Here is a 27,576-nt window from a genome sequence, read left to right as displayed (position 1 = left end):
ATCATATCACTCTATCCATTTAATAACTGAATGTTTTGAAATTAACAATTTTAAATACAGTTGTATGGTTTATCAAATTTTTTCTTTTTAAAAATTCTGTCCTGAAATTTAGCCTTTTTCCATTCTGTAGGCTTTGTTCAAACAGTCAACTAAGGAAATGGTATATAGCTATTTATTGCTTAAAGATACTTTAGACAGAAGTTAAGCTGAGAGTGGTGTTCAAGTACATGACCTATTCTGCACATGCTACTTAAGTATCATTTTGCAAATATAAACATATGTAAATATGATTTGGGTTAGTATATAATCAGTAAATCCCCCATACTTAAAGGTTTTTTTTTTCTTTTTTCAAATCTTGAAATTATTTTTTTAAAAAAATCTGTGTACTGTATTTTCAGGGCAAAGTTCAGGAAACATGTTTCCAGTCTAAAGAGAGGAGTTAATCTCCTCAGATATAATTAGTTGGCATCTTAAGAGGAATATCCTCATTTGTACACACATATCCCTGATTATGGTAATACATTGATTTTAATATGAAATTTTTTCACATTTTTATCTTGTTTATTTTCATTCTTTGAAGTTTCTGGAAAGTATTGTATCTCTTGTATCATTTTGTACATCCCTTTGTCATCAATTTTCAAAGGTCAATTTGATTTTTATTTTTTTATATAGTTTAGAAAATCTCAGATGTGGTAAATGCCATCTTTAAAAACCTAAGTTATCTTTGTTTCAGTTTTTTTAATTATTATTAAATTTGGATAACACTTACAAAAAAAGTACTTCTGATTCCCAGAAATCATAAAGAAGCAGGGGGAAGGCGTCCCTGACTTAGTCCATGTGATGCGTACATTAGCGAGTGAGAACATCCCCAGCCTCCCACCAGGGGGTGAATTGGCAAGCAAGTAAGTTATATTCTGCGTACTCTTACCATCTATCTCTGTACATGAAAATGTTAGGTGTCCGTTGATCAAATGTGTATTTACCTAATTTCTAAAGTGACTTCAAAATGTTTAAGCTGTGGTTCGGTGTTTTTCAGTATTAATGATATATGGTGCTTACTTAGAATCGGTATCAGAATATCATTGTAACTAATTACACTGAAGGCTGTCTTCAGTGGAGGCTTGGATTACACTGATTGCCTCATATAGCATAACTGAGATAATACAGTGAAAGAAATTTTTAAACTAAATTACATAGTACTACAAAATTCTAAGTGTCATTATTATTCCTACTATTATAATTTGATTTTCTTAATCCCTGGATAACTGAACACCCCATGGATGAGCATTTTTCTCTTCTTCCATCTGGGCCATTTTTCTGTATCTCTGATTTTCCTAGTGTTTTTGGTTGTTGATGCTGGTTGGTTGGGTTTTGGTGTAAGGCAAGATAGGTAGATGCATTTCTTGCTTTTTTTCTCTTTTCACTTTAGTTCCTAGAACTGTGGGCTAATATTGGTTAGATACTAAGCTTACATCTTTATAAACTACAGTAGAGACTTTAAGCAATTTTATAATTCAAGGCTTAAAACATTTTTACCTCAGATATCCATGTAATTGACCTACAAAGATATATTGACTAATTTCCTTGATCCTCCACTTGATCTGTAAGTGTAGCCATGTTCTTTAATCATTTCATGTAATTGTAAAACTTCCTGTTTGAAGGTTTTATTTTTTGGAAATTGTTTCTTATATGATCTGTGAAATGACTGTCTATAAAATTGCTTCAAATCAGTTTTGTAAGTAGGGAGGCTTATAACTTATAAATACCACTACTGATTTTTTAATAAAATATGATACAAAAAGTAATTCCTAGACTTGCCAGGGAAATGTCATATTTGACATTTCAGTTTTAATAGCGCTTTTTTAAAGGGGCATTATGAAAAGCAGAAATTTAAGTGTAAAATATCTAAATTATTTTACCATAACAGATATTGAAGTTATTTCTACTTCACAACATTCAGCTCTTAACCAGAATATATTAATATTATATCTTAAGAACTGCATTGTCATTTCTGACTCATAACCACTAAATGCCAGTTCAAACAGAAGTAGCCCATATAGACTGATTTTTTTTTCCAAGCCATGACTTTTAGTCTTCTATTAATTGCATTAGTAGAGTGTTACATTCTAGAATAAATGCACCACTACTTTAACAGTGGGGCCCAAATATCTTAAAGTATGGCTCACTTATTGACAGTAAGAAATAGAACTATAATAATTTAAGTGTATGAGTATCTTTGACATTTTAACGAACACCTGGCTATGAGTTACTAAGCAGTTTTGTGCTCTGAAGAATTAACTTTCTGCATTTTTTTTCTAAATTTAGGCGGAATGTTATTGAAGCCGTTTACAATAGACTGAATCCATACAAAAATGATGACACTGTAAGTGGCATTTAGCTCCCTCTGCTTTCCCTTCCCCTCTACTCTAAATGCATATCCTTCCTACCTGTTTTTGCAGAGCTGTTCATTGCACCCATTCTCTTACACACACCCCTGACTGCTCTGAACTCTGCCAGCACCACAGTTCTAGTGCTTGAGGATATAATCATGGTGAGTGGCCATTTAACTCAAAAAACAAGAAAGTCCCTTTTAATTATTCTGGTTTTTTTAAGCCTCTCCAAGCAATCAACTTCAGAAATTTTCCGCCACTAAATGTTTTTTTGAAGTTGGGAATATCTCTGCTCAGAATCTTGAATTAATTCTGAGTTTTGTAAGCAGCTGTAACAGAGCTTCAGAATACCCATCTCCATTAATGCCCATTCTTTGCCAAGAACCCTGCATATTTCATTTAAATACTAGACTAGAGAATTCTGTTTATATAAAGAGATTTAGAATGCCCTATGCTCCAATTAAGTTTCCTATTACAATTCTGTTGTAGTATGGTGATTACAGAAAAGTGGTAACTTAAAATCATTTGGGCCTGGCTCTGAAATATTTTATATATTGCATTATGAAACTTCCTCAAATCTCTTATTACTTGAGGTTTTTATGCAATAAAAATTTGTAAAGGTAGTGTTCTAAAAATAAATTGGGTTTATTGAAGAGAAAAATAAAATTCTTTTTAGTAGTTGATTGGTTTAGAAATACATTTGGTCAACCTCATGGTAAAATCATATTTCAAATATTTTATTCCAAAACAAAACAAAGGGTTCACAATTCTTTAAACAGATTAAATATTGATATTTCATAAACACATGTACACATATTATATATTTTAGAAAACATTTATATTCTAAAGGTCAGCTTTACAAAACCTTATCTTTCTGCATTACCCAGGAAATAATGCATCTCTAAGTTTTAATTTAGTTCCTTGTTTTGCTTTGTTTCCTTTTATAAAGGACTCTACTTCAACTGATGATATGTGGTGAAACTGCTCATCTAGCCATGGAGTTTACCTTCACCTCCAAAGGAGAGTACAGCTCAACTTCCTTGAACCTTTTAAACATCCATCTTCAACTTTAAAGAAGGGCATGTATGACATGGGTGAGAGTGATTACACCAGAGAACTTCAGCAGTACCACAGCTAGCCCAGAACTGATTTTTTTTTTTTGTAAATTTGAGACTTATGTAAACGTGATTTCAAACCATAATTCATGTTGTAAATCAGACTCCAGCAATTTTTGTTGTATGATTTTGTTTTTTGTAAAGTATAATTGTCCTTGTATAAAATGCTCATATTTAATTATGAACTGCTTTAAATCACTATCAAAGTTATAAGAAATGTTTGGCTTGTTGTGTGACGCAACAGATATATAGCCCTTTCAAGTCATGCTGTGTTTGGACTTGGGGTTGGGACAGGGAGAGCAGCAGCCATGTCAGCTAGACGCTCAAATGTGCACGTGATTATGGAGAATTATTCCAAAATCTTACAAAGCTGAATATCCAGGGAGTTAATTGAAAACTAGTTTAATGTTTTTGGCAGTGGGATTGGCATTGTCGATAAAGCTGGTCCCTTCATTTAACTGTTCTAGGTTCTCTCCTTGTTGCCATGAGTATTGCAGGTAATACAATATATTCATAAGAATATCAATCTTGGGGCTAAAATGCCTTGATTCTTTGCATCTCTTTTACAAGTCCTTACATTTAATTACTAATTGATAAGCAGCAGCTTCCTACAAATAGTAGGAGACTGCCACATTTTTGCTATCATGATTGGCTGGGCCTGCTGCTGTTCCTAGTAAGATATCCTGAATTCCATTTTATCAATAAAGCTTGATTTAACAAACAAGAAATTTAATCATGTATGTGTAATTCCTCCTTTACTCCGCCCTTATTTTAAAGCACCATACCATTGTAAATGAGAATTTTTCTCATGGGGAAAGATGTTAGTCTCTTTTAATTGGAAAATACTGTAATTCAAGGCATAAATGGAACTGTTTCCCTTCCATTAGAAAGACTATAAAAGATTTAAGTCTCTGTTGTTCTTTGATCTATTTTTAAATGGGTTTCTTTCAGGCTGCTTATTTTTTCATTTAGATGTGTTATCAGCCTGAATTTGCCTACTGTTTAGTTAAAATAATTGTCAAAGCTTGACAATCTAACAATCTATCGTAGGGGTGTATGTGTGTTTGTGAGTGTTGTGTGTCTGTGATTTTTAATTAGCCCATGTCTTTAGAATCCAAATAGTTAAGATGTATTTAGTGATTTGAAATATAGCATGTTGATAATATTTAGCTGTCGGCCTTTAAAAATAACTTTAAAAAGCTTAAAGAATTGTAGATATAAAAATAACCTAATTTAATTTAGGCTTAAATTCCTCTGATTAAGCATGTGAAAGTAAGTTTTAAAATCTGTCACATTGAAAAGACTCTACTGTTCTGTGCCCTTCTGTATTTTTGTCTCTTTAGGTTGAATATTGTATTTAATCACCATGTAATTTAATCATTCAGTAAGCAGATTCCCCACAAGAAAACTATTAAAATGTAAGATATAAATTCAACACTGAATACAAAATCAAAACTGTGTATAAAGGTAGTATAATTTTGTTATATTTGTTTTTTCCCTAACTTGGAAATATACGTATTTGTATATATAGCCTTAAAACTAATGTAAAGTTAGGGGAGTATTGGGAAGAGTAATGTGAAATATCTCAGACTTAAGTAGTTATATGCCAGCAAAATCTTTTCATTATCCCTCTTATTTGGGAGGTGATTAAATGTAACTTAATTGTATTTAATTTATATCTTAATCCGGCATGAAGAAAAACAAGTGCTATTTATATTTAGAAATTCATAACAGTTGGAATTACAGAACCAATTCCGTACTTAACTTACAAATAAATGCTTAATGTCTAAATCTGTGGTAGAGTGCGAAGTATGATAATGTTCTAAGTTATGACTGTAAGCATCTAAATGTACATTTAATGAATACCAGTGCTTCTAGTATAGATTACCAGTACTGAAAACTAAATTCTTATTATAATTCCTTAATTTTTTAAGTAGACTAAAGTTTTTAGTTCTGGAAATTACAAAAACTTGAACTGGATTTTGAGATGCAAAATCTCAAATCGTAAGTAAAATATGTGATGGAAAGCTATATTTCAAACCATAGTAGCATATTTAGAGACTTTTTAATTTGAGGGTCTTTAAAAAAGAGGAGGTTAAAATATTCCTCTGTTAAAATGTTAAAATTATTAGTACTGAAATTAGGCCTGGAAGTGAGAGAAAACTGTAAGTGTGACCAAAGAAGACCAAATCTTTTCCACATGAGTCAACATTGCCATACTAGATAGAATTTTTAATTATAAAAGTACAGGAAGGAAGTATACATTATAATGGCAAACTATGTGTGTTCTTGATTCCTGGGGCTAATGGTGGTGGTGGGGAACCAGCCACACTTTAAAAGGCACTTTTGCACCTCTCTTGTGCACTTCATTTTTGTACCACTTAAATTCTTGACCTCCCACCCCATTTTGTGTGCTAATTAGCATCTCAGGGCAATGCCTCAATTTTTTGATATGTTGTATGTTATTTTCTTTGGAGGGTAAAAGTTCTTGTGTGATGATAACATACTATTCAAATGTACTTTCATTTAAATGTTTTAACAGGATGAACCCACTTTGCTGCTTTTAATAGGAAATTCATTTTGTATAGCAGATTCTTGTTGCCCTAACAATTTCACTGATCTCTTATTGTTTTAGCAAGGTAAGCTCTCTTAATTTCCACTTTCTTAGGGAATATACTTTTACAGATAACAGAAACAGTTCTCAGTATTAGCATTAACTTTAAAAAATCTAAGTGGTATTTTTCTTATTCAGCTTTAGAACCGTTTCAAACTTATTTTTAATTATGATGCATTAACTTGTTTCTAGAGTTCTATGCAATTAGTGTACTGCTCCAGCCACTCTTTTTTTTTTTTTTTCTGCGGACCTCTCACTGCTGTGGCCTCTCCCGCCGCAGAGCACAGGCTCCTCCGGACGCGCAGGCTCAGCGGCCATGGCTCACGGGCCCAGCCGCTCCGCGGCACGTGGGATCCCCCCGGACCGGGGCACGAACCCGTGTCCCCTGCATCGGCAGGCGGACTCCCAATCACTGCGCCACCAGGGAAGCCCCCAGCCACTTTTTTTTTTTTACTACATAAAATTAAGAAATTTAGAGTAAAGAATAAATCAACTATGTAATTCAAATAATCTGAATTATAATAGTACTTTTAGTGATCATTTGACCATATATTAATCCAGCTAGTAACTCACCTTTTCTACAAAATATATAAAGTGTTATTACAAAACACTGTTTTAGGGTAAGCACCTTGGAACTATAAAGAAATGAATAGGTCCTTGCTCTCAAGGAGTTTACATTTGAATAGAATTTATAATCTAATGTATGTTAATATTATAACTGGATCACTCATCCAAAAAAGTTACTGCTCACCTGCTGTCTGCCCCATACTTTCCTGAACAAGGCGGGTCTCTGCCCTAAAGAACTCATTTGCAGTTCCTTTAGTCACTTGAAAACTCTTTCTTCTGTTTTATTCTTCTCAAAGTTAAAAATCGCATTCAAAAGAAAATTTTGCTTTGCATAAGAATAAAATTGGACTGATGAGCCTTAAGTCTGTTCAGTATGCTTGATTGCCTTTCACGAATGGCTTATATTCTTCCAGCTGACAGCAGTAAATCAGAGAAATAAGGTAATGTATTGAATATTTCTTAGAATTCTCCAACCCTGGAAATACTGGTGGAATTTAACGCATTTAAAAACATATATCTAGGACTTCCCTGGCGGTCCAGTGGTTAAAACTCTGCACTTCCAATGCAGGGGACTCAGGTTCAGTCCCTGGTTGGGTAACTAAGATCCCACATGCTGCGTGGTGTGGACAAAAAATAAAGTAAGAACATGTATCTAGCTAAATTTATCTTATTTAACCAAAAGTGTGTATTTTCTTGAAAAAACAATGCCAATGTTAATATCCAATTTTAGCTAAGTGATTACTGTGTTTTAATTTTTTTAAATAATTTTACTGACCATCTTTACTGGACAAATTAATATGGAAATTCAGTTTGCAGTTTCTGAAAGAACTGATGAAACTGGTTACAGGGGTTTATTTTGTTTTAATTTTGAATTTCATGGTGTATACTTTTAATTCATAAAGTTTGAATGAGAGGTTTAAACCTTTAATGTTTTGATTGCCATTTGTACAGTATTATGTTAGGATTTGGTATTAGAAAATATGTAAATATTTCAGTATATAAAATGTTTCTCATTTGAGTTTTTTCTTCAAAGAAAACTTCCAGAGTTTCATATACTTTTGCTTACAAATACTGCTGATGAGATGACCGTTTTTTAATTAAGTGATCTAGTCTTCTGATTAAGTTTTTCTTTTAGGCGTTAGAAAGACTTCTTTATACTTTAAAATTTTAGAAGCTTAATTTTACTTCTTTCTATAACATGCTATGAATTTGGGGTTGTATTTGTTTTAAATTTTATATACAATACTTCAGAATATGCTTGAAAGATTTAAGAATATATTTCTAAATGTTATGAGTATAATAGTGTATTGTTTTGTTGGTCAGAATAGTTAAATGTCAGTTAAGTGTCAGTTATTACTAATAGAATGCTACACAGAGATGATGAAAGGCATTTGGTTCCACTTTTGTTTCCTATGACACAGATTCTTTCCCTTTTTCCTGTTTTATATATTTAGTGGCCTCTGCTCTCATGGTTTCCTAATTATATTACCAGTGGGTAGGAGTGTGCCAGTTAGAAACACTCAGATGTATTAAAATTGAAATCGTAGTTGACAACTTATACTTTTATAAGATGGTGGGGATGGGGTGGGGAAGGTTGTTTAACTTGATGTAACAACAGAGTGACATTTTTTCTCCCTTATCCTGCAGGAAATGTTGCTTCATTTCCTCTACTACCCTCTTGGTGGCTTCTCTTTTTTCAAACCAAAACAGGCCAATTCCATTTTCTTGAGCAAGAAAGCTTAGTGCATTACCTCACCAAGGCCAATTAATACTATGTAAACCTGGGCCAAAAATAGGAAAACGTGGGAAATGAAGGGTTGGGAAGATGCCAGTGAGGAGGACAGAGGAAGATTACTCTTAATTATTTAAAAAGCCATAGGAAGGTCTTCCTTGGACCTAGCTGTATATTATTAAGAACTGTTGCATCACATAAACCAGCAAGAACCAGCCTTTGCTTCTGCAGATAATTTGATTTTCCCAGCAAGGCAGATAATGATAAAAAATTACTGCTTCCCCAACATAGAAACAACTGAGAAAAATAAATGCAATGTTTCGTCACCACAAAACCCAATCCTTCAGTTCTTTTCATTGTTTCAAAAACCCAGTTTTCTATAATAGCTTTCTCGTTGAATTAAATGTTTAGAAAAATTATTTAGAATTTTTCTTTCTTTTTACATTGTCCTCCTGATCCAGTAAAGGACATTTAGTAACATTTGCATTTCTATGGTACTATTTGAAGTTAGATTTGTGTAAGAGATTGGGTAGCTGCAGAACACAGTTAGTACTATCTTAATTAGGTATAATGAATGGCACAAATTCATTGCAGCAATACTTCTTAACCTTTCAGGGTCACAGGGCCTTTGAGACTGAATAATCCTAGGAATTTGGCACCCAGGAAAATGCATATAATGTACATACCTCCCCAGAGTTTACAGTACTTCAGTGGTTCATGGGCCCCTGGTTAAGATCCTATACTACAGCATAACAGAGCCTCAACACTTTTCCATCAAAGCCCATAAAAGATATTAATACATCAAGGATGTCAAAATAATTTGAGTCTATTTTAAGGAATCGGTTTTTTTTTAAAGATAGAGTAGGTAGATGGGTGTCTAGGTAGAATCTGATATTAAAATGTCCTTTTTAAAATTCGTATCTAGGGGGGGAAAGAGAATGATTAGTATTTGCACTAGTTTTGGAGGATAACATCATTTCTAAATTTGCCACTTTTGAATCTCAAAAAAAAAGATGTAAAATGGAAATGTTCATGGAACATTTCTGACCTGCATAGTATAGATTTAATATATTCACAAACAGCACATTTGACTTGTCAGATCTCACTCAGGTTTTAAGATTTTGAGCTTCCTGGTGTCAGAGTTTATTAAATGTTTAGTTCACTTCAAGTTATGAGAGGAATTAGGTGTTTACTGATAAATAATGTTAAAGTAGGATCTAACATACATACAGTCACCAGTGTACAGGACTGAGATTTCTCTTAAACATAACCACCATGAAAAAATTGATTAGCTTGTTGCATTTGTTGCCAAAATTGGATGTTCGGTTACAGCATATTTAATTCCCATTTGTGGGAATTTTGAAATGTAAAGACTGTTGTCTTACCTGGTTAGCCCTGAACTAAGTCAACAGCATATCTGCAGGAAAATATCTTATTTATAGTAATATGCCTGAATACTGCTTGGTTTCACTCTTGAAATGATTTATTTCAATTAATTTGTATAAACGTTATGAGTGGAGAGATCATCTACATGTTAAAAGCACTATATATCCATTTTTCAAAATCCATACATGTAAAACTAATACAATTACAGAAGTATTTCCTAAACACAGTGTTTAACAAAATTCTCCACAGTAATTCACCTACTGTTTGCAGTTTATGTGATCCAAACTCTTAAAGAAATTCCATAAATGTGTATGTTGTATTATGTATCATTTTCTTGTCAAAAGAAAGTATGTGAATTCAGTTCTAACTTTAAGAATGTACTTTTTGTTTTCAAGTCCACTGAAGAAATTGCATTCAATCTGTGAGTGGTTGCAGATTGTATGAAATGAAAAGTAGAAATAATTCTAGCTCGCGAAACTGGTGCCACTAAATAAACAGGCAATTGCATAATGTGTGTGTATCTATGATTATTTGATACTGCAGGCAGCATTTTTGTTCTGCATAGAAACCTGGAAATTTTGAATTTATTTATTAGGAGACCTTAAGAAAATTTTTGTTCAACTGAACTTGGTTAATTTGCTTAAAAAGATAGATCTGATAGTCACAGTTTGAACTAGACTTGTCCCTCCCTGATTTTAGGAAGATGATTGAAAGCCAGTAAGTTCAGATTGATGATTATTTTCATGAAACATCCCAGAAACCAAAAAGGCATAAGTTGTCCCCTTGGCAAGAACATACCGTTTGTCATCTTATAGATGTATATTTCTTACTCCTGAAAGAGTTGAGACTGTATGGGGAGTGGCCTGGAAAAGAACTTCTCCACCTAGCTATTATCCCTGGTGTAGTGCCTGCTTCGTATTAGACACGTGTTTAGGATGCTTACTTCCTCTGCTCATTCTGAAAATTGGTTGTACTACCTCTGTCCTGTGTTCATTCGTGTCTGAAAGTGTGACTTATTTTATAGGCTTGCATAGTTAGAGGGATTTTAGAGTACATTGAATTGATGATGTAAGTGAAGTTCTATGAACTGCAAGAGCTTATTTTGTTCATTGTAAAATGTGTAATGAAAACACAGTAATGAGGCATCATAGCCAAAGGTAGCAAGTCTTATAACTAAGTAAGGTTGAAGTAAAAAAGGGTTCATTTGGCTTATGCATAACTAGTATCTGTTCACTGGTCAAATTGTGTCCTGAAGTTTTGGTTTTGTTTTTTTTGTAGTTATTCTTTTGGATGTTGAAGCTAGGTTTTTTGTGGAGTTTGTTTTTGTTTAGTAAAAATTATTTCAGTTTTTTTCCCTTAATTGATCACAGGCTGAGAAGCTGATATTGGAGTACCCTTTTTTTTGTTGTTACCACTTAGTAGCTCAGACTTGAAATTCCCATCAAATCACAGAAATTTTGGTTCTAGTTGAAAAGTCTATTCTTAGATGAACTACCCAAAAAAACTTGGCTTGCATGCCCTCTGTAGGACTTAGTTTACTTGGCACAAAACCACTGGTAAAAGATTTGTGTTCTGCTGCTGCCTGTTGTCTACATGAGATTCATATTTATTCTCATACCTAATATAAGGTGATTCAGAGTACCTAAAAAGCTTTTGATAAAATTGTGTTTCATGTTAATAGTTGTACTGTTACCTGAATAGTGCATTAGCTAAACACACTATATGTGTGTCATTCTCTGCTATAGTTTGGGTACCAGCTTGGGTCTTCCAGATAAATCATTTTCTCTATGGCTTTCCTTATAGCTACACAAATGTTTTTCTAGACACTTGACCTAGTGAAATTGACAATATTTGATCATTTTTGATCTACCAAAATGGCCGTTTTTATCTGGTTCCATTTAATAGTTTCTGAAGTTACTAAGTGATCAGATTGCAAGTGATCAGATTGCAATGTGGTGGTTAGTAGTGCCGACCCTCTGTACAGTTGAAAATCCAAGTATAACCTTACAGTCAGCCTTCTGAATCCTTGTTTTGGCCTCAGCAGACTCAACCAACCACGGATTGGGTAGTACTGTAGTACATATGTAGTGGAAAAACTGCCTATAAGTGGACTGTGCAGTTAAACCTGTGTTGTTCAGAGGTCACCTGCACTTCTCAGTATTTATATTTCAATTAAATCACGTCTCCTTAGGATTGATCCTTAGAACTGGATGACAAGTTTAAAGAAAAGCTATAGCTTTGAAAAAATTTGCCAGTATGAAGTTCGGTAAATGGACAATACCAAATTTATAATTCCTACGTTGAAATTAAATGAAAGCCCGTAAGACAACTTTTTATTTTAAATTACTAACTTATTCTTTGTCTTTCCGACTTTTCACAGTGCCCCTATAGTTGCTCTAGGATAAATGAACTTGCTGCGTAGACATTTGGTATGAGAAATGTTATTCCAGCAGTGACCCAGAAAGGGAATAATATTGAATTTAAATGTTCAGGCAGAATTATAATAAAGCATAAAAGATAAGGTGGGAAAATGATGTTTATGGTTTTATTTTTAATTACATAATTGAGGTGAGTGAAGAGTTCCTTTCAGACATTTTATTAAGCCTGTTAAGATGTATGGATCCAACTCAGTCTGTGACTGTGAGACATCATTGAAGTTTCTGAGAATCATACTCTTCAGTCCTTGTTAAAGGTGGGTGAAAGCTCTAACTTCATTCTGAGTGATGATCAAACTCTGACTTAGGTTGTATCCATGCTGTGCCCTTCCTAAAGATCTTTTATATTTTGCTATTTGTGTTTGTTTTGGTAACAAGTATTTAAAAATCAAAGGGTTTGCTAGAAGAGTTTGTGACTAAGTCTAAGGTGTTATGTATGTACTTTATATTAGCATCCTGAAACCATTCCAGGATTTTTTAAATTCTCAATATAACATTTTGAATGTATAGTTGATTCTATTTAATGAAGAAAACAAAGTTTAACTATATGTCATTATGAGAGCAGAGTTATTCTCAATTATTTTAGCCATTGATCTTTTAACTGCCTACTACAAAACTGAAAGGTTTTTTAAACTAAAAGTCTCCAAAACATTCCTAACAAAAACTGAAATTTTCTAGTGACTGGATGAAGTAGAAGCACATGGGAAGTAACTTTTTAAACTTAGCATTAGGCAAATAAAAGTATTCATGTATCTGATGTAAATTCAATTTTTATAACTGTCTTTTTTTGATGTTCTTTGACAGACTCTTTGCTGCAGTGATCCTTAATAGAGAGGGGTCTTATTAAGGGCAATAAAACTGCTTCTGTGCCTAGATCACAGAAAGGGAGCTTACTTGCTGTCCTTCCTTAGTATTTCCTTTTCTGTCTGAAATCAGAATAATTGCCTTCTTTTTTCCTTTGGTTTTGTCTTAAATATCTAAGTTCCTAGCCTATGTTCTGCTTTAGGACTTCTGTAATTATTTTTTAGAGAACTCTTAAGGCGTTGAATTCTATATCCTTGGATATCCTAAAGGTTTATCGTGTGCTCTGTCCTGATTTTTAAAACATATAGACTGGACTGTTTAATGACAGTATGGTTATAAGTGTATTATATATGCATATACAAATATCCTTGTTCAAGGTCAGCTCCACAGTGCCTGTCACTACTGTTACTTCTTCAACCTGACCTTCAGAGAGGTTTGCCTGCTTCACCACCAGATGGACTTGGCATCTGACAGGACCACAGTGTCAGTAAAAGCTTCATCTCAGGAGGATCAGGGCTTCAAGAAGGAAACTGCCTAGAGTGCAAGTCTCCGTAATTTGAGATAAGAATGCAGTAGCAATTTTTGAAGGTCATATAGTTGGTGCTGTAAATCTGTTGGAACTGTCTTGATATTTTAGTTTCTTGGACTGAAAGTCAAACACTTCTGTTCAAAACTCATTTGTCCAGGTATAAGAATTTGAATACTTAACGTAAAAAGAACTGTACTTTTTAATCTTAGAATCTGATTTTTCTTATACATTAACTTGAAGTCATTTAAGGAAGTTGGCATTTTTCTTTTGGGCACGGGAGGAAGAAGGGAATGTGGAGGAGGGGAAGAAAAGGAGATAGATACTAAGGGCAAGAAGAGGAGGTTGTTTTAAAGTAAAAAAGTATCTTTTTTTGGGCTTCCCTGGTGGCGCAGTGGTTGAGAGTCCGCCTGCCGATGCAGGGGACACGGGTTCGTGCCCCAGTCCGGGAAGATCCCACGTGCCGCAGAGCGGCTGGGCCCGTGAGCCATGGCCGCTGAGCCTGCGCGTCCGGAGCCTGTGCTCCGCAACGGGAGAGGCCACAACAGTGAGAGGCCCGCATACCGCAAAATATATATATATATATATATATCTTTTTTTAAGTTAAGAAAATTCTGTTTTTCTGAAATTCAAAATGGAAATAATTTAGTCCCTAGAAATCATCTTTTATAGTAGTCAATAATGCATTACTGTTTGATGGGTTAGTCAAGTCTCTTTTTGTTCTCCCTCCATTAAGTCCCTCCAAAGGCCCTGTATTAGGGGAAGAAGGGGATGATCCAACTTCAGTTGTCAACTGTCACTTGTAGGTTCCATTAGGAAAGCAATTAAAATGAGGTTTAAGATAAGGATTGCATATTTTCCTTCTGTTATCAGTTCCCTGGCTTTTCTGAAGCAGTGGTTCTCAATCTGCTAGCAAGATAGAATGACTTGGGAAGCTCGAAAAAATCCTTCAGCAGTGAAGGTTAGGTTGAAAGGTTCACACTTAAAGTTAACCCCCGCTTCCCCACAACATCTCCAGCGAATGCCTCCCTGGTTCCTCCCCAGGTCCTCTGTTCAGATCCCTGCAGTGGCTCCCATTTCACTCAGCAAAAGTTAAAGTCCTTATATGATCACCCTACAAAGCCCCCTAAATGACTTGGTCCCTGTGAACTCTCACACCTCTCTCTCTGCTTCCACACTGGTCTCCCGGCTGGTCCAGTGCATGCCTGTCTCATTCAAACCCTAGGGTCTTACAGACACTTGCTTTTACCTGTTCCCTCTACCTGGATTGTTTCATTGACTAAAACAAGTCACATCTAACTCCAAGGGGACCTAAAAGGAACAAACCAGAATATCTGTGAACAACTCTACTTACTAACATGGGGGCACAATATGCATTTGATGGATGAATAAGCCTGTTCATGTGTGTGTGCCTGCAGAAAATGAGATTGGTGTTATGTGCGCTCTAGGAGATGTGGTCTCTTTTGAACTGTGCACTTTGAGATGAGTGCTGGTAGTAGAATGGCTGGGACCACATGGCATATACTAGTGTCATATTGTAAGTGCTCATAATTTTTAAGGAAGAGGTCAGTGCTACTGCATCTTTTGGTATGAAGTTGGAACACATGGTGTAGAGGATGAGGTTAGATTTCCATAGGCGGAGCTAAGTAGGAAGAGTTTTCCAAGCAGAGGAAACAGGTGAGCAAAGGAAAAGAAGTATCAGGTAGGGAGGGCAGCTGAGGCCTGTGAGAATGTTGGTCTTATCGGGAACTTCCCACACTCACACCCCCTAAGGGGTACAAGAGAGCTTTAGATAAGGTAGATCCCTAAGAAAACCAGCTGCTTATGTCCTCTGCTTCTTGAAAAGAGCTTTCACTAAGTTTATGTTATGAATATAACATTGCTTATCTCAAATCAGCTTTACTCAGTGGCATTTCAGTAACACATGGAATTGTCCTTCCCTCATATACCACCCAGTGCAGTGCTGCCTCAAACCCCAGTCTTTAAATAATTTTGGCTGACTGTCCAGTCAGAAAATTCTATTTTGTTATGCCCTCCACCCAAATGGAGTATTCTGGAGTCTGGAAGAGAGATGGGTTGTGGACAGCCGTGGCAGTAGTTCTGGCAGACCTGTGGATCCGTGGAGAAGGCATTCTTTATAACCTTAGCTGGCCTGGCTACTGCCCGCCCAGCATGAGCTAGGAGCCGTGGTCTAATCTGAACTGTGCACTTTGAGGCGAGCACGTGGGAGCAGGGAGGCGGGGACCACGTGAAGTGCTGTTGGAGACCCTGTTTGCTCTAGTTCTGCTGCTGCTGCCCTTTGCCACCACCACCCGCCAAGCCAAACAGAGTAACACTGACATCGAGAAGGTGGACTTGGCGCTAAAAGCAGTCAAGCATCTGGTAGCTTACCATTCTCCAAGTTTTTACAATGGACAACGTATATTTTATCATTCAAAAAACATTACAAAACAGTCTCCAGTTTATCAGCAACTTATTTCTGATGTGACTACCTTAAGCTGTATAATTATGTGCATATTTTTGAGCTGCTTCTAAAGCTCTTACCCAAGTCAATTCATGGTGACTATGATCATTTGTATGTGAACACTGCTTTGTTCTCTCAGGCTTCCCTTCCCCCACGGTGCTCTGCTTGCAGTCGCTTCCAGTTGTGACTAAGACGTGAGGTAAATAGTGATATATTTTTCTTCTTAGTCTGATTCTTTGGAGTAGAAATTCTCTGAATATAAGTAGTAAGCAAGAAAAACAAAAGCAAAACCTAACAGCATGGGCTCTGCTCACTTACTGGATACTTCATCTTCCTGCTGCTCCAGCTGTCCTGCCCAATGTTGCTGGGGAGAGTTATTCCCCAATATTAAATAAACCCCTGCCGACACTAACCCTCCACTGTCAAAGCCCTCTCCACTGGCATCCACACCTGTGACTTGGGAGGCAGTTAACATGGAAACCATCTGTCTCTACTGCATGTTCCTGTTTACCAGCAGATACTTAGGGAATCATTATCTAGAGATGAGACTGAGACCCATCTATCCAAGGTGCTTCTGGGAGCACCGAAGTGTATTTTATGTTCGCCACAGACTTGTATTTTGAGTTAGACTACCCTAAGCTTTCAGATTTGGTGACAGTCTTTCCAGTCATTTTCTCGTGGTGCAGGGAAAAGACAAATAGAAATTCTAATGTATATGGATTATTGTATAAATTAAAGATATTAATAATTAAAATATAGTAGATTTATCTCCTACCATGATTTAAAATAACCTGTTAAAAAAAAAAATCCTAAGCTGAAAAAACCCAGTATTTTTTCAAACATCTTTGGTCGATATTAGCCACGTGGATTAACCTATCAGAGAATACTGCATCTTGATTATCTTTCAACAAATTTTTTATTGTAAAATACACAGCAAAAGTTAGCATTTTAACCATATTTAGTGGCATTAAGTACATCCACAATGTTGTTTAGCTGTCACCACTATTTATTTCCAGAGCATTTTCATCATCGCAAACAGAAACTGTACCCATTAAGCAATAACTCTCCATTCTCCCCTTCCCCTGGCCCTTGGCATCCTATTCTATTGGGTTGGCCAAAAAGTGCCTTCGGTTTTTTAAGTAAAAATAAAAGACACATTTTTAATTTTCACCAAGAACTTTATTCACCCTTTTGTTCCACTACCTTCTGCCGTTTTTCAGACTTCATAATTACATCTTCCCAAAACTTTTTATCTTTCTGAGCAAAGAACTCTTCCAGGTGCCTTTTACAGTCTTCCAGGGAATTGAAATGTTTTCCATTAAGAGCATTTTGTAAAGACCTAAATAAATGGAAATCCAAAGGTGCAATGTCTGGTGAATACGGTGGATGAATCAGAACTTCCCAGCCAAGCTGTAACAGTTTTTGCCTGGTCATCAAAAAAAACATTCAGTCTTGCGTTTTCTGACGGAAGATTATGAGTTTTCTGTTGACTAATTCTGGACGCTTTTCGTCGAGTGCTACTTTCAGTTGGTATAATTGGGAGCTGTACTTGTTGGAATTAATCGTTTGGTTTTCCGGAAGGAGCTCATAATAGAGGACTCCCTTCCAATCCCACCATACACACAACATCACCTTCTTTGGATGAAGACCAGTCTTTGGTGTGGTTGTTAGTGGTTCATTTCTCTTGCCCCACGATCTCTTCTCTTCCACATTATTGTACAGTATCCACTTTTCATCACCCATCACAACTTGTTTTAAAAACGGAACGTTTTCAGTATGTATAAGTAGAGATACGGTCAAGGTTTTTTTGCTTAACTTACGTGGAACCCAAACATCAAAGTGATGAACATAACCAAGCTGGTGCAAATGATTTTCAGCGCTTGATTTGGATATTTTGAGTATGTCGGCTATCTCCCGCGTGGTACAACGTTGATTGTTCTCAATTAATGTCTCAATTTGATCGCTATCAACTTCGACTGGTCTACCCAACCGTGGAGCATCGTCCAGTGAGAAATCACCACGAAACTTCACAAACCACTTTTGACACGTTCGCTCAGTCACAGCACCTTCTCCATACACTGCACAAATCTTTTTTTTTGCATTTCAGTTGCGTTTTTACCTTTCTTGAAATAATAAAGCATAATATGCCGAAAATACTGCTTTTTTCTTCCATCTTCTATATTAAAATGGCTACACAAAAATTCACCAATTTTGATGTCTTTTTTAAAATTCATGCTGATATGACAGCTGTCACATACAAGCTAACAAAATTGTTTCGAATGAAGTTAAAGACAACTAAGTGCTACTAGAGCCATCTTACATAAAAAAACCAAACGAACCTTTTGGCCAACCCAATACTTTTCCATCTCTAGGAATTTGCCTATTCTAGATATTTCATATAAGTGAAATGATACACTATTTGTCCTTTTGTGTCTGGCTTATTTCACTTAGCATAATGTTTTCAAGTTTCATCCATATTATAGTATTTATAGGAATTTTCTTCCTTTTTATGGCTGAATATAAGTCCAGTAATGTATATACCACAGTTTGTTTATCCACTGATGGACACTTGTTTTTTTTCCCATCTTTTGGCTCTTGTGAATAGTGCTATGAACATGGGCATACAACTTTGAGTACCTGTTTTCAGTTCTTTTGGGTATATATCTAGGAGTGGAATTGCCATATCTTTTTGTAATTATTTATTCAACTTACTGAGGAACTACCAGACTGTTTTTCCACAGCAGCTGCACCATTTTGCATTCCCACCAGCAATGCATGAGGGTTCCAGTTTCTCCACATCCTCACCAACACTTATTTTCTGTTTGAATAATAGCTGTTCTAAGGGGTGTGCAGTGGTATCTCATTGTGATTTTGATTTGCATTTCCCTGATGACTAAAGATTTTGAGCATCTTTTCACATGCTTATTCGTTATTTATGTATCTTCTTTGGATAATTTTTTAAATTTATTAATTTTTGGCTGCATTGGGTCTTCATTGCTGCTTGCGGGCTTTCTCCAGTTGCAGCAGGCGGGGGCTACTCTTCATTGCAGTGCACAGGCTTCTCATTGCAGTGGCTTCTCTTGTGGAGCATGGGCTCTAGGCACGCAGGCTTCAGTAGTTGTGGCACGTGGGCTCAGTAGTTGTGGCTTACAGGCTCTAGAGCACAGGCTCAGTAGTTGTGGCTCACGGGCTTAGTTGCTCCGTGGCATGTGGGATCTTCCCAGACTAGGGCTCGAACCTGTGTCCCCTGCATTGGCAGGTGGATTCTTAACCACTGTGCCACCAGGGAAGTCCCTGGAAAATTTTATATTTAAGTTCTTTGCCCAATTTTTAATTGGGTTGTTTGGTTGTTTTGTGGGTTGTTTTTTTTGATGAGTTGTAGTTCTTTATAAATTTTGAATATTAATTTCTTGTCAGATAGATGATTTGCAAATATTTTCTCCCATTCTGTGGGTTGACTTACACTGTTGATAGTCCTTTGATGCACAAAATTTTTAATTTTGGTGAAGTCCAGTTTTTTCTTTTATTGCCTGTGCTTTTGGTGTAATACCTAAGAAATCACTGCCTAATTCAAGGTCATGAAGATTTTCACCTATATTTTATTCTACGTGTTACATAGTTCTTAAATTTAGGTGTTTGGTCCACTTTTTGACTTAATTTTCATGTATGGTGTAAGGTAAGTGTCCAACTTCGTTCTTTTGCATGTGGATATAGTTTTCCCAGCATCTTTGTTGAAAAGATTACCAATTTTATTTACAATGATAGATCGAGCTATTCCTTTTCTTTTCCTGCCTCACCTGACAATGGGCACAGACAGCTTGCAAACTGCTTCTTCTCCTATCACCTGGCTAGTGAGGATCAACCCTGATTTGTACAGTTTAATAAAGGTACTTACACTTCCCATTTAAAATTCGCCATTAGCCAAGACAAATAGGTTCTGCAGTTCTTGCTACCATTGTTTTCCCCATGAAACTGGTGGATGGCTGTGAGAATTACTGAGACAATGTATATGAAAACCTAGCACAGTGCCTACCACACAGTGGATGGATCCCTTAGGGCTCTTCCTTTCTAAGCAACAGATCTGGCTCTAGATAACTTAAGCAAAAAGTGAAAAATATAGAAAGGCCATTACAAACTCACAGACTTACAGAAGTCTAGAAAACCAGGCTTGGAAATGGGTAGGAACCAAGGTAATTAGAGGAAGGATCTATCCTCATAGCTTCATATGGGGCAGACGCCAAAATTTAGTGATGCACCAAGACTATACATAATGCTGTAGAAGAGATTTCCCAAAGGAAAACAGCACGGTTAGGAAGAGGGAGTGAATGCTGGGCAACAATTTACGGCAACTGTCTGCTATAAATATTTGTTGGTTTCCCAGTATCCACATCCACGTGCTTTTCATTCATATACTCCCCAAAATGCTCCTGCGTCACATAATGCAATTATCAAAAATGCATTCTCTCTCCTCAGAGGGAGACAACAGAAAGTGTTGTCAATGTTCCAAGGCCAGGATATCTCTGTGATGTCTACTCTTTAGTCCTGTCACAGTCCCATCTTGCCATTCAGTAACTTACATATTAAATGGTGAATTTAACCAACAACTTACAGTACTCTGTGGGCAAGTAGGGGTAGGAATAAGATAAATTATCTGAAACATTTAGATAAGTACACACCACTATTTGTTGTATCAGCAACACTATTTCCTCTTAATGGTCTGTGTGAATCATTCCCACTGTTGTATTTTGTTCAGAATACTCTGTGGCCCTCTCTAAAGGGTACTTCCTGTGGGACCCTCCATTGGGAAGATTATACTCCCCCATCCCCATCCCACTGCCATTAGGCTGGCCATGTGGTTTTCTTTCATCAGTTGAGTGTGAGCTTAAGGGACTTCCATGAAGAAGCTTTTATCATGTGGTTCTGCCCTTTTCCCTCTGTCATGAGCTTGGCACTGCCCCATATAGGGGCTATTCTATCATCCTTGGTCCCAGAGTGAAGAGGACATGGGCAGAAGCAAAACTATTGATCCATGATTGACATATAATACAAATGAAAAGTAAACCTTTGTTGTTATAAGCCACTGAGAGTTGGGAGTCACTAGTCAGAGCATAATTTAGTCTTTACTAGCTAATACATCAGTCAATAACATCCCTCTCCCCCAGCCTTTAAAAAGTCTATTTGCCCACTAGAATGAGGAGCTCCAAACAGGTGGCAGCATCAGTTTCCAGCTTAGTGGGACTATGGTTTTGTACCTTGGTGTAAGCATTCCTCCTTTGAAAACAAAAGTCCTAAACCAGCAGTCATGAGACCTGAAGGCAAAATTTTTGTGGGCGATCTACTTCTCTTACTTTGGTTATAGACCAGTGCTGTCATAACAGAACTTTCTGTACTGCTATCCAATATGGTAACCATTAACTACATGTGGGGCGACTGAGGAGCTGAATTTTTAATTTTGATTCATTTTAGTTAAAGAGCCACATGTGCTAGTGGCTACTATATTAAACAGCACAGTTCTAGACCCTCATACCTAGCTTTGGAAGAAAGAACACCATATTGTCACTGGCTCAGAACATAAAAAGAATCCTACGTGGTAGCACCCCATATTAAGGTGCTACCTCCCAGTTGGTCGTGGGACTGATCTTCAATAGGCCAATCTACTGTTCTATAAGACTAGATGCTTTCTAGGTGGTAGATATGTGTTAAAACTAGTTAGTCCCAAGGGTACTAGCGTATCTTCTTATGCTGTAAAGTGAAAGTAGGTATTTATCAGAGAGCACAGTCTTGCTCCAAAACCCTGTGGAGCTCAGATACCCCAAGCCCACTAGCCCTACTGAGTTCTGAGGGCAGGGGGCAAACCTAAAAGCATTTCCTCTAAGATCAGGAAAAAGACAAGGATGCCCATGTTTAACACTTTTATTCAGCACAGTATTAGAATTCCTAGCCACAGCAGTTAGACAAGAACAAGAAATAAAAGGAATCCAAAATGGAAAGGAAGCAATAAAATTGTCACCATTTGCAGATGACATGATACTATACATAGAAGATCCTAAAGATGCCACCAAAAACAAAAAAACCCCAAAAAACTACCAGAGCTCATCATTGAATTCGGTAAAACTGCAGGATACAAAATTAATATACAGCAATCTGTACTCTCTATCAAAATGCGAAGGGCAGGAGGGGGATCAAGATGGTGGAGTAGGAGGACATGGAGCTCACCCCCCCACACAAACACATCAAAAACATCTATATGTGGAACAACTCTCATGGAAAATTAACTGGAAACAGGCAGAAGAACTCCTATATAACCAAAGATGCAAGAGAGATCTACACATAACTGGGTAAGACAGAAAAAAATGGCATCATGTCGGGACCTGTGCCCCTGAGGGGGATCTGTAAAAGAGAGAAATCCACACTGGTGGACCCTCACCCTGGGGAGTGAGGAGGTCTAGCCACAATCTGGGCATCCCAGTCCTGGGGTTCTGCACAGAGGTGACAAGCCCCCCTTGCCTCCTAGGAAATCCAGTGAGACAGATAGGAGGGCATGAGTATCAGCAGTTCATTTCCCAGCAAGAATGCCCCGCTTGGCCCACTCCACAGTGCAGCTTAGCACTGGATCTGGGCAGAGAGGTCCTGGGAGGAGTCTTGCCACAGAAGCAGCCCAGATCTCAGCACCCCGACCCCATACCCAGCCCCAGCCTACTCCATACCACAGCCTTGCACTAGATCTGTGATGAACACAACAGAGAAAGGGACGTGACTTTGGCCTGCTGAGTGAAACCTTGCATGCCTGCACAGGTGGCACATAGGTCCTCTGTGAGGCCCACACAGGCCTCACTTGCTTCAGCAATCATCTCCTTTGTGGCAGGGCACTCAAGGCAACAGAGCCTGATCAAACCCAAACCTCAGGGCTTCTACTCCAACAGCTGGGCAGCAGACCCTACTCCAACAGGGTGGTGAAAGCCAGGGAGAAGAGAGAAAGTGCTACCTCACATCTAGCACTGGCTCTAGATACAACACCAATCACACTCTGTATCAAGGGGATAATAGGCAGCACACTGTGAGAAAAGACCTGGCCGGCATCTATACTGAAACCAGCCCTTACACAAAAAAATATTGAACACACACAGTTGGCATAGAGTCGCTCCCCATAAAAACACTCCTTCAAGACCACAGTAGGTAACTGTTTCTCCTAAATTCACAGAGATAAAGTAAAACGAAAAGGCAGAGGAACTACTCCCAATTACACAAGAGCAAGAGACATCTCCTGAAAGAATAATGAAACAGACCTCACCAGTCTATTACACCCCGAGCTCAAAAAGGAGCTAACAAAAATGTTAACTGAATTAAGAAAGATTATTGATAGAAATGCAGATCACTGTAACAAGAAAGTTGAAACTATAAAGATGAACCAATCAGAAACAGGCAATTCAATTGCTGAGATTAAAACCAATCTAGAAGAAATGAATAGCAGACTAAATGACACAGAAGAAGGAATGAGTGATGTAGAAGATAGAATAATGGAAATCACCCAATCAGAACGGCAGACAGAAAGACAAAAAAAATGAAAGCAACATATGAGATCTATGGGATAATAAAAAGCATGCCAACCTATGCATAATAGGGGTTCCAGAAGGAGAAGATAAAAAGAAGGGCATTGAAAATGTATTTGAAGAAATTATGGCTGTAAATTTCCCAAACCTAAAGAAGGAAATTGGTATTGCGTACAGGAAGCACAGAGGGCTGCAAACAAAAGAAACCCAAACAGACCCACACCAAGACCTAATTAAAATGGCAAAAGTGAAAGATAAAGAGAGGATTCTAAAGGCAGCAAGAGAAAAACAAAGAATCAGTTACAAGGGAACCCCATTAAGGCTATCAGCTGATTTTTCTGCAGAAACTTTGTAGGCCAGGAGGGAGTGGCATGATATATTCAAAGTCCTGAAAGGGAAAAACCTGAAACCTAGTATACTCTGCCCAGCAAGATTTTCATTAATAATGGAAGGAGAGATAAAGAATTTCTCAGGGAAACAAAACTAAAAGAATCCAGCAATACTAAACTTACCCTAAAAGAAATGTTGAAGAGTCTTCTCTAGGTAGAAAAGAAGCAAGAATCTACAGGAAAGGGAAAATCACAGAAGAAAAGCAAATATAGAAAAGGATCGAAGATCACTTAAATCAGCCAATACATAGATTAAAAAACAATCAAAAAAGTGTAAAAGTGATTATAACTACAATTAACAGTAAAAGGATAAGCATGAAGATGTAAAATAGGACATCAAAATCCCATGTGGAGGAGGGAAGTATAAAAACGTAGATCTAGGGCTTCCCTGGTGGCGCAGTGATTGAGCCATGGCCGCTGAGCTTGCACGTCCAGAGCCTGTGCTCCGCAAAGGGAGAGCCACAACAGTGAGAGGCCCATGTACCGCAAAAAAAAAAAAAAGTAGATCTTTTAGAATATGTTTGAACTTCAATGACTATCAGTTGTTTTTTTTTTTGTTTTTTTTTTTTTTGTGCTGTACGCGGGCCTCTCACTGTTGTGGCCTCTCCCATTGCGGAGCACAGGCACCAGACGCGCAGGCTCAGCGGCCATGGCTCACGGGCCCAGCCGCTCCGCAGCATGTGGGATCTTCCTGGACCAGGGCACGAACATGTATCCCCTGCATCAGCAGGCAGACTCCCAACCACTGCACCACCAGGGAAGCCCAATGACCATCAGTTTAAAGCAAGTAGACATAGCTATGGGTCAACATACTTGAACTCCATGGTAATCACAAATGAAAAACATACAATGGATTCACAGAAACCAAAAAGAAACAAACTCAAGCATACTACAAAAGAAAATCATCAAACCACAAAAGGAAAAACAAAAGAATTAGAAATGAACAAAGAGGGGGGAACTTCAAGATGGTGGAGGAGTAAGATGTGGAGATCAGCTTCCTCCCCACAAATACATCAAAAATACATCTACATGTGGAACAACCCCTACAGAACACCTACTGAATGCTGACAGAAGACCTCAGACTTCCCAAAAGCAAGAAACACCCCACATACCTGGGTAGGGCAAAAGAAAAAACAGAGACAAAAGAATAGGGACAGGACCTGCACTTCTGGGAGGGAGTTGTGAAGGAGGAAAAGTTTTCACATACTAGGAAGCCCCTTCACTGGTGGAGACAGGGGGTGGGCGGGGGAGAAGCTTCGGAACCATGGAGGAGAGCACAGCAACAGGGGTGCGGAGGGCAAAATGGAGAGATTCCCGCACAGAGGATCAGTGCCGACCAGCACTCACCAGCCTGAGAGGCTTGTCTGCTCACCCGCCAGGGTGGGTGGGGGCTGGGAGCTCAAGCTCAGGCTTTGGAGATCAGATCCCAGAGAGAGGACTGGGGTCGGCTGCATGAACACAGCCTGAAGGGGGCTAGTGCACCACAGATAGCTGGGAGGGAGTCCGGGAAAAAGTCTGGACCTGCCTAAGAGGCAAGAGACCATTGTTTTTGGTTGCGTGAAGAAAGGGGATTCAGAGCACCGCCTAAATGAGCTCCAGAGATGGGCACAAGCCACGGCTATCAGTGCAGACCTCAGAGATGGGCATGAAATACTAAGGCTGCTGCTGCAGCCACCAAGAATCCTGTGTGCAAGCACAGGTCACTATCCACACTCCCCTCCTGGGAGCCTGTGCAGCCCACCATGGCCAGGTTCCCGTGATCCAGGGACAACTTCTCCAGGAGAACACACGGTGCGCATCAGGCTGGTGCAACCTCACGCAGGCCTCTGCCACCGCAGGCTCGCCCCCCATCCCATACCACTCCCTCCCCCCAGCCTGAGTGAGCCAGAGCCCCTTAATCATCCTCTCCTTTAACTCCCTCCTGTCTGGGCGAAGAACATAGGGCAACCTACATGCAGAGGCAGGGCTAAATCCAAAGCTGAACCCCAGGAGCTGTGCGAATGAAGAGAAAGGGAAATCTCTCCCAGCAGCCTCAGGGGCAGCAGATTAAGTCTCTATAATCAAGTTGATGTACCCTGCGTCTGTGGAATACCTGAATAGTCAATGAATCATCCCAAAATTGAGGCAGTAGACTTTGGGAGCAACTGTAGACTTGGGGTTTGTTTTCTGCATCTAATTTGTTTCTGGTTTTATGTTTATCTTAGTTTAGTATTTAGAGCTTATTATCATTGGTAGATTTGTTTATTGATTTGGTTGCTCTCTTCCTTTTATATATTTTTTTTTCTGTTTTCTCTTTTTGTGAGTGTGTATGTGTATGCTTCTTTGTGTGATTTTGTCTGTATAGGTTTGCTTTTACCATGTGTCCTAGGGCTCTGTCTGTCCTTTTTTTTTTTTTAAGTATAAATTTTAGCACTTGTTATCATTGGTAGATTTGTGTGTTGGTTTGGTTGCTCTCTTCTTTTTTTTTAATTACTTTATTATTTTAATAACTTTATTTTATTCTATTTTTCTCTTTCATTTTTTTCTTCCGAGCCATGTGGCTGACAGGGTCTTGGTGCTCCAGCCAGGTGTCAGACCTGAGCCTCTGAGGTGGGAGAGCCGAGTTCAAGACATTGGTCCACCAGAGACCTCCTGGCCACATTTAATCTCAATCGGAGAGAGCTCTCCCAGAGATTTCCTTCTCAATGCTAAGACCCAGCTCCACTCAAGGACCACCAAGTTCCAGTGCGGGGCACCCCATGCCAAACAACTAGCAAGACAGAAACACAACCCCACCCATTAGCAGAGAGCCTGCCTAAAATCATACTAAGTTCACAGACACCCCAAAACACATCACCAGATGCAGTCCTGCCCACCAGAAAGACAAGACCTGGCCTCATCCACTAGAACACAGGCACCAGTCCTCTCCACCAGGAAGCCTACACAGCCCACTGAACCAACCTTACCCACTGGGGGCAGACACCAAAAACAATAGGAACTACGACCCCACAGCCTATGAAAGGGAGACCCCAAACACAGTAAGTTAAGCTAAACAAGAAGACAAAGAAATACGCAGCACATGAAGGAGCAAAGTAAAAAACCACCAGACTGAACAAATGAAGAGGAAATAGGCAGTCTACCTGAAAAACAATTCAGAATAATGATAGTAAAGATGATCTTAAATCTTGGAAATAGAATGGAGAAAATACAAGAAAGTTTTAACAAGGACCTAGAAAAACTAAAGAGCAAACAAACAATGATGAACAATACAATAAATGAAATTTAAAATTCTCTAGAAGGAATCAATAGCAGAATAACTGAGGCAGAAGAACGGATAAGTGACCTGGAAGATAAAATAGTGGAAATAACTACCACAGAACAGAATAAAGAAGAAAGAATGAAAAGAATTGAGGACACTCTCAGAGACCTCTGGGACAACATTAAATGCACCAACATTCACATTATAAGGGTCCCAGGACGAGGGGAAGATGGTGGAAGAGTAAGACGCGGAGATTACCTTCCTCCCCACAGATACATCCGAAATACATCTACACGTGGAACAACTCCTACAGAACACCTACTGAACGCTGGCAGAAGACCTCAGAACTCCCAAAAGGCAAGAAAC

The 27,576-nt window shown here is 38.0% G+C and overlaps 1 protein-coding gene and 1 long non-coding RNA gene across 5 annotated transcripts in view; one reads left to right on the top strand and one right to left on the bottom strand.

Annotated features, from left to right (window-relative positions):
• The window catches only part of PPM1A (protein phosphatase, Mg2+/Mn2+ dependent 1A), a 43,138-nt gene extending 38,905 nt beyond the window's left edge, over positions 1-4,233 (top strand). For all 4 annotated transcript variants that reach the window (XM_067734327.1, XM_067734347.1, XM_067734353.1 and 1 more), the window contains 3 exons: positions 794-902; positions 2,326-2,383; positions 3,340-4,233. In XM_067734327.1, the coding sequence (XP_067590428.1) occupies positions 794-902; positions 2,326-2,383; positions 3,340-3,369 (197 nt within the window). In that variant the 3' untranslated portion in view covers positions 3,370-4,233. The remainder of the gene's footprint in view (positions 1-793; positions 903-2,325; positions 2,384-3,339) is intronic.
• LOC137226248 (uncharacterized) overlaps positions 1-27,576 on the bottom strand; it is a 122,697-nt gene that overhangs the window by 45,798 nt on the left and 49,323 nt on the right. The window lies entirely within an intron of this gene.

The sequence above is a fragment of the Pseudorca crassidens genome, chromosome 1 (genome assembly GCF_039906515.1).
Source record: "Pseudorca crassidens isolate mPseCra1 chromosome 1, mPseCra1.hap1, whole genome shotgun sequence".
NCBI classification, from domain to species: domain Eukaryota; kingdom Metazoa; phylum Chordata; class Mammalia; order Artiodactyla; family Delphinidae; genus Pseudorca; species Pseudorca crassidens.
The sequence above is the reverse complement of the archived record's forward strand: the minus strand, read 5'-3'. Positions and strand labels throughout refer to the sequence as shown.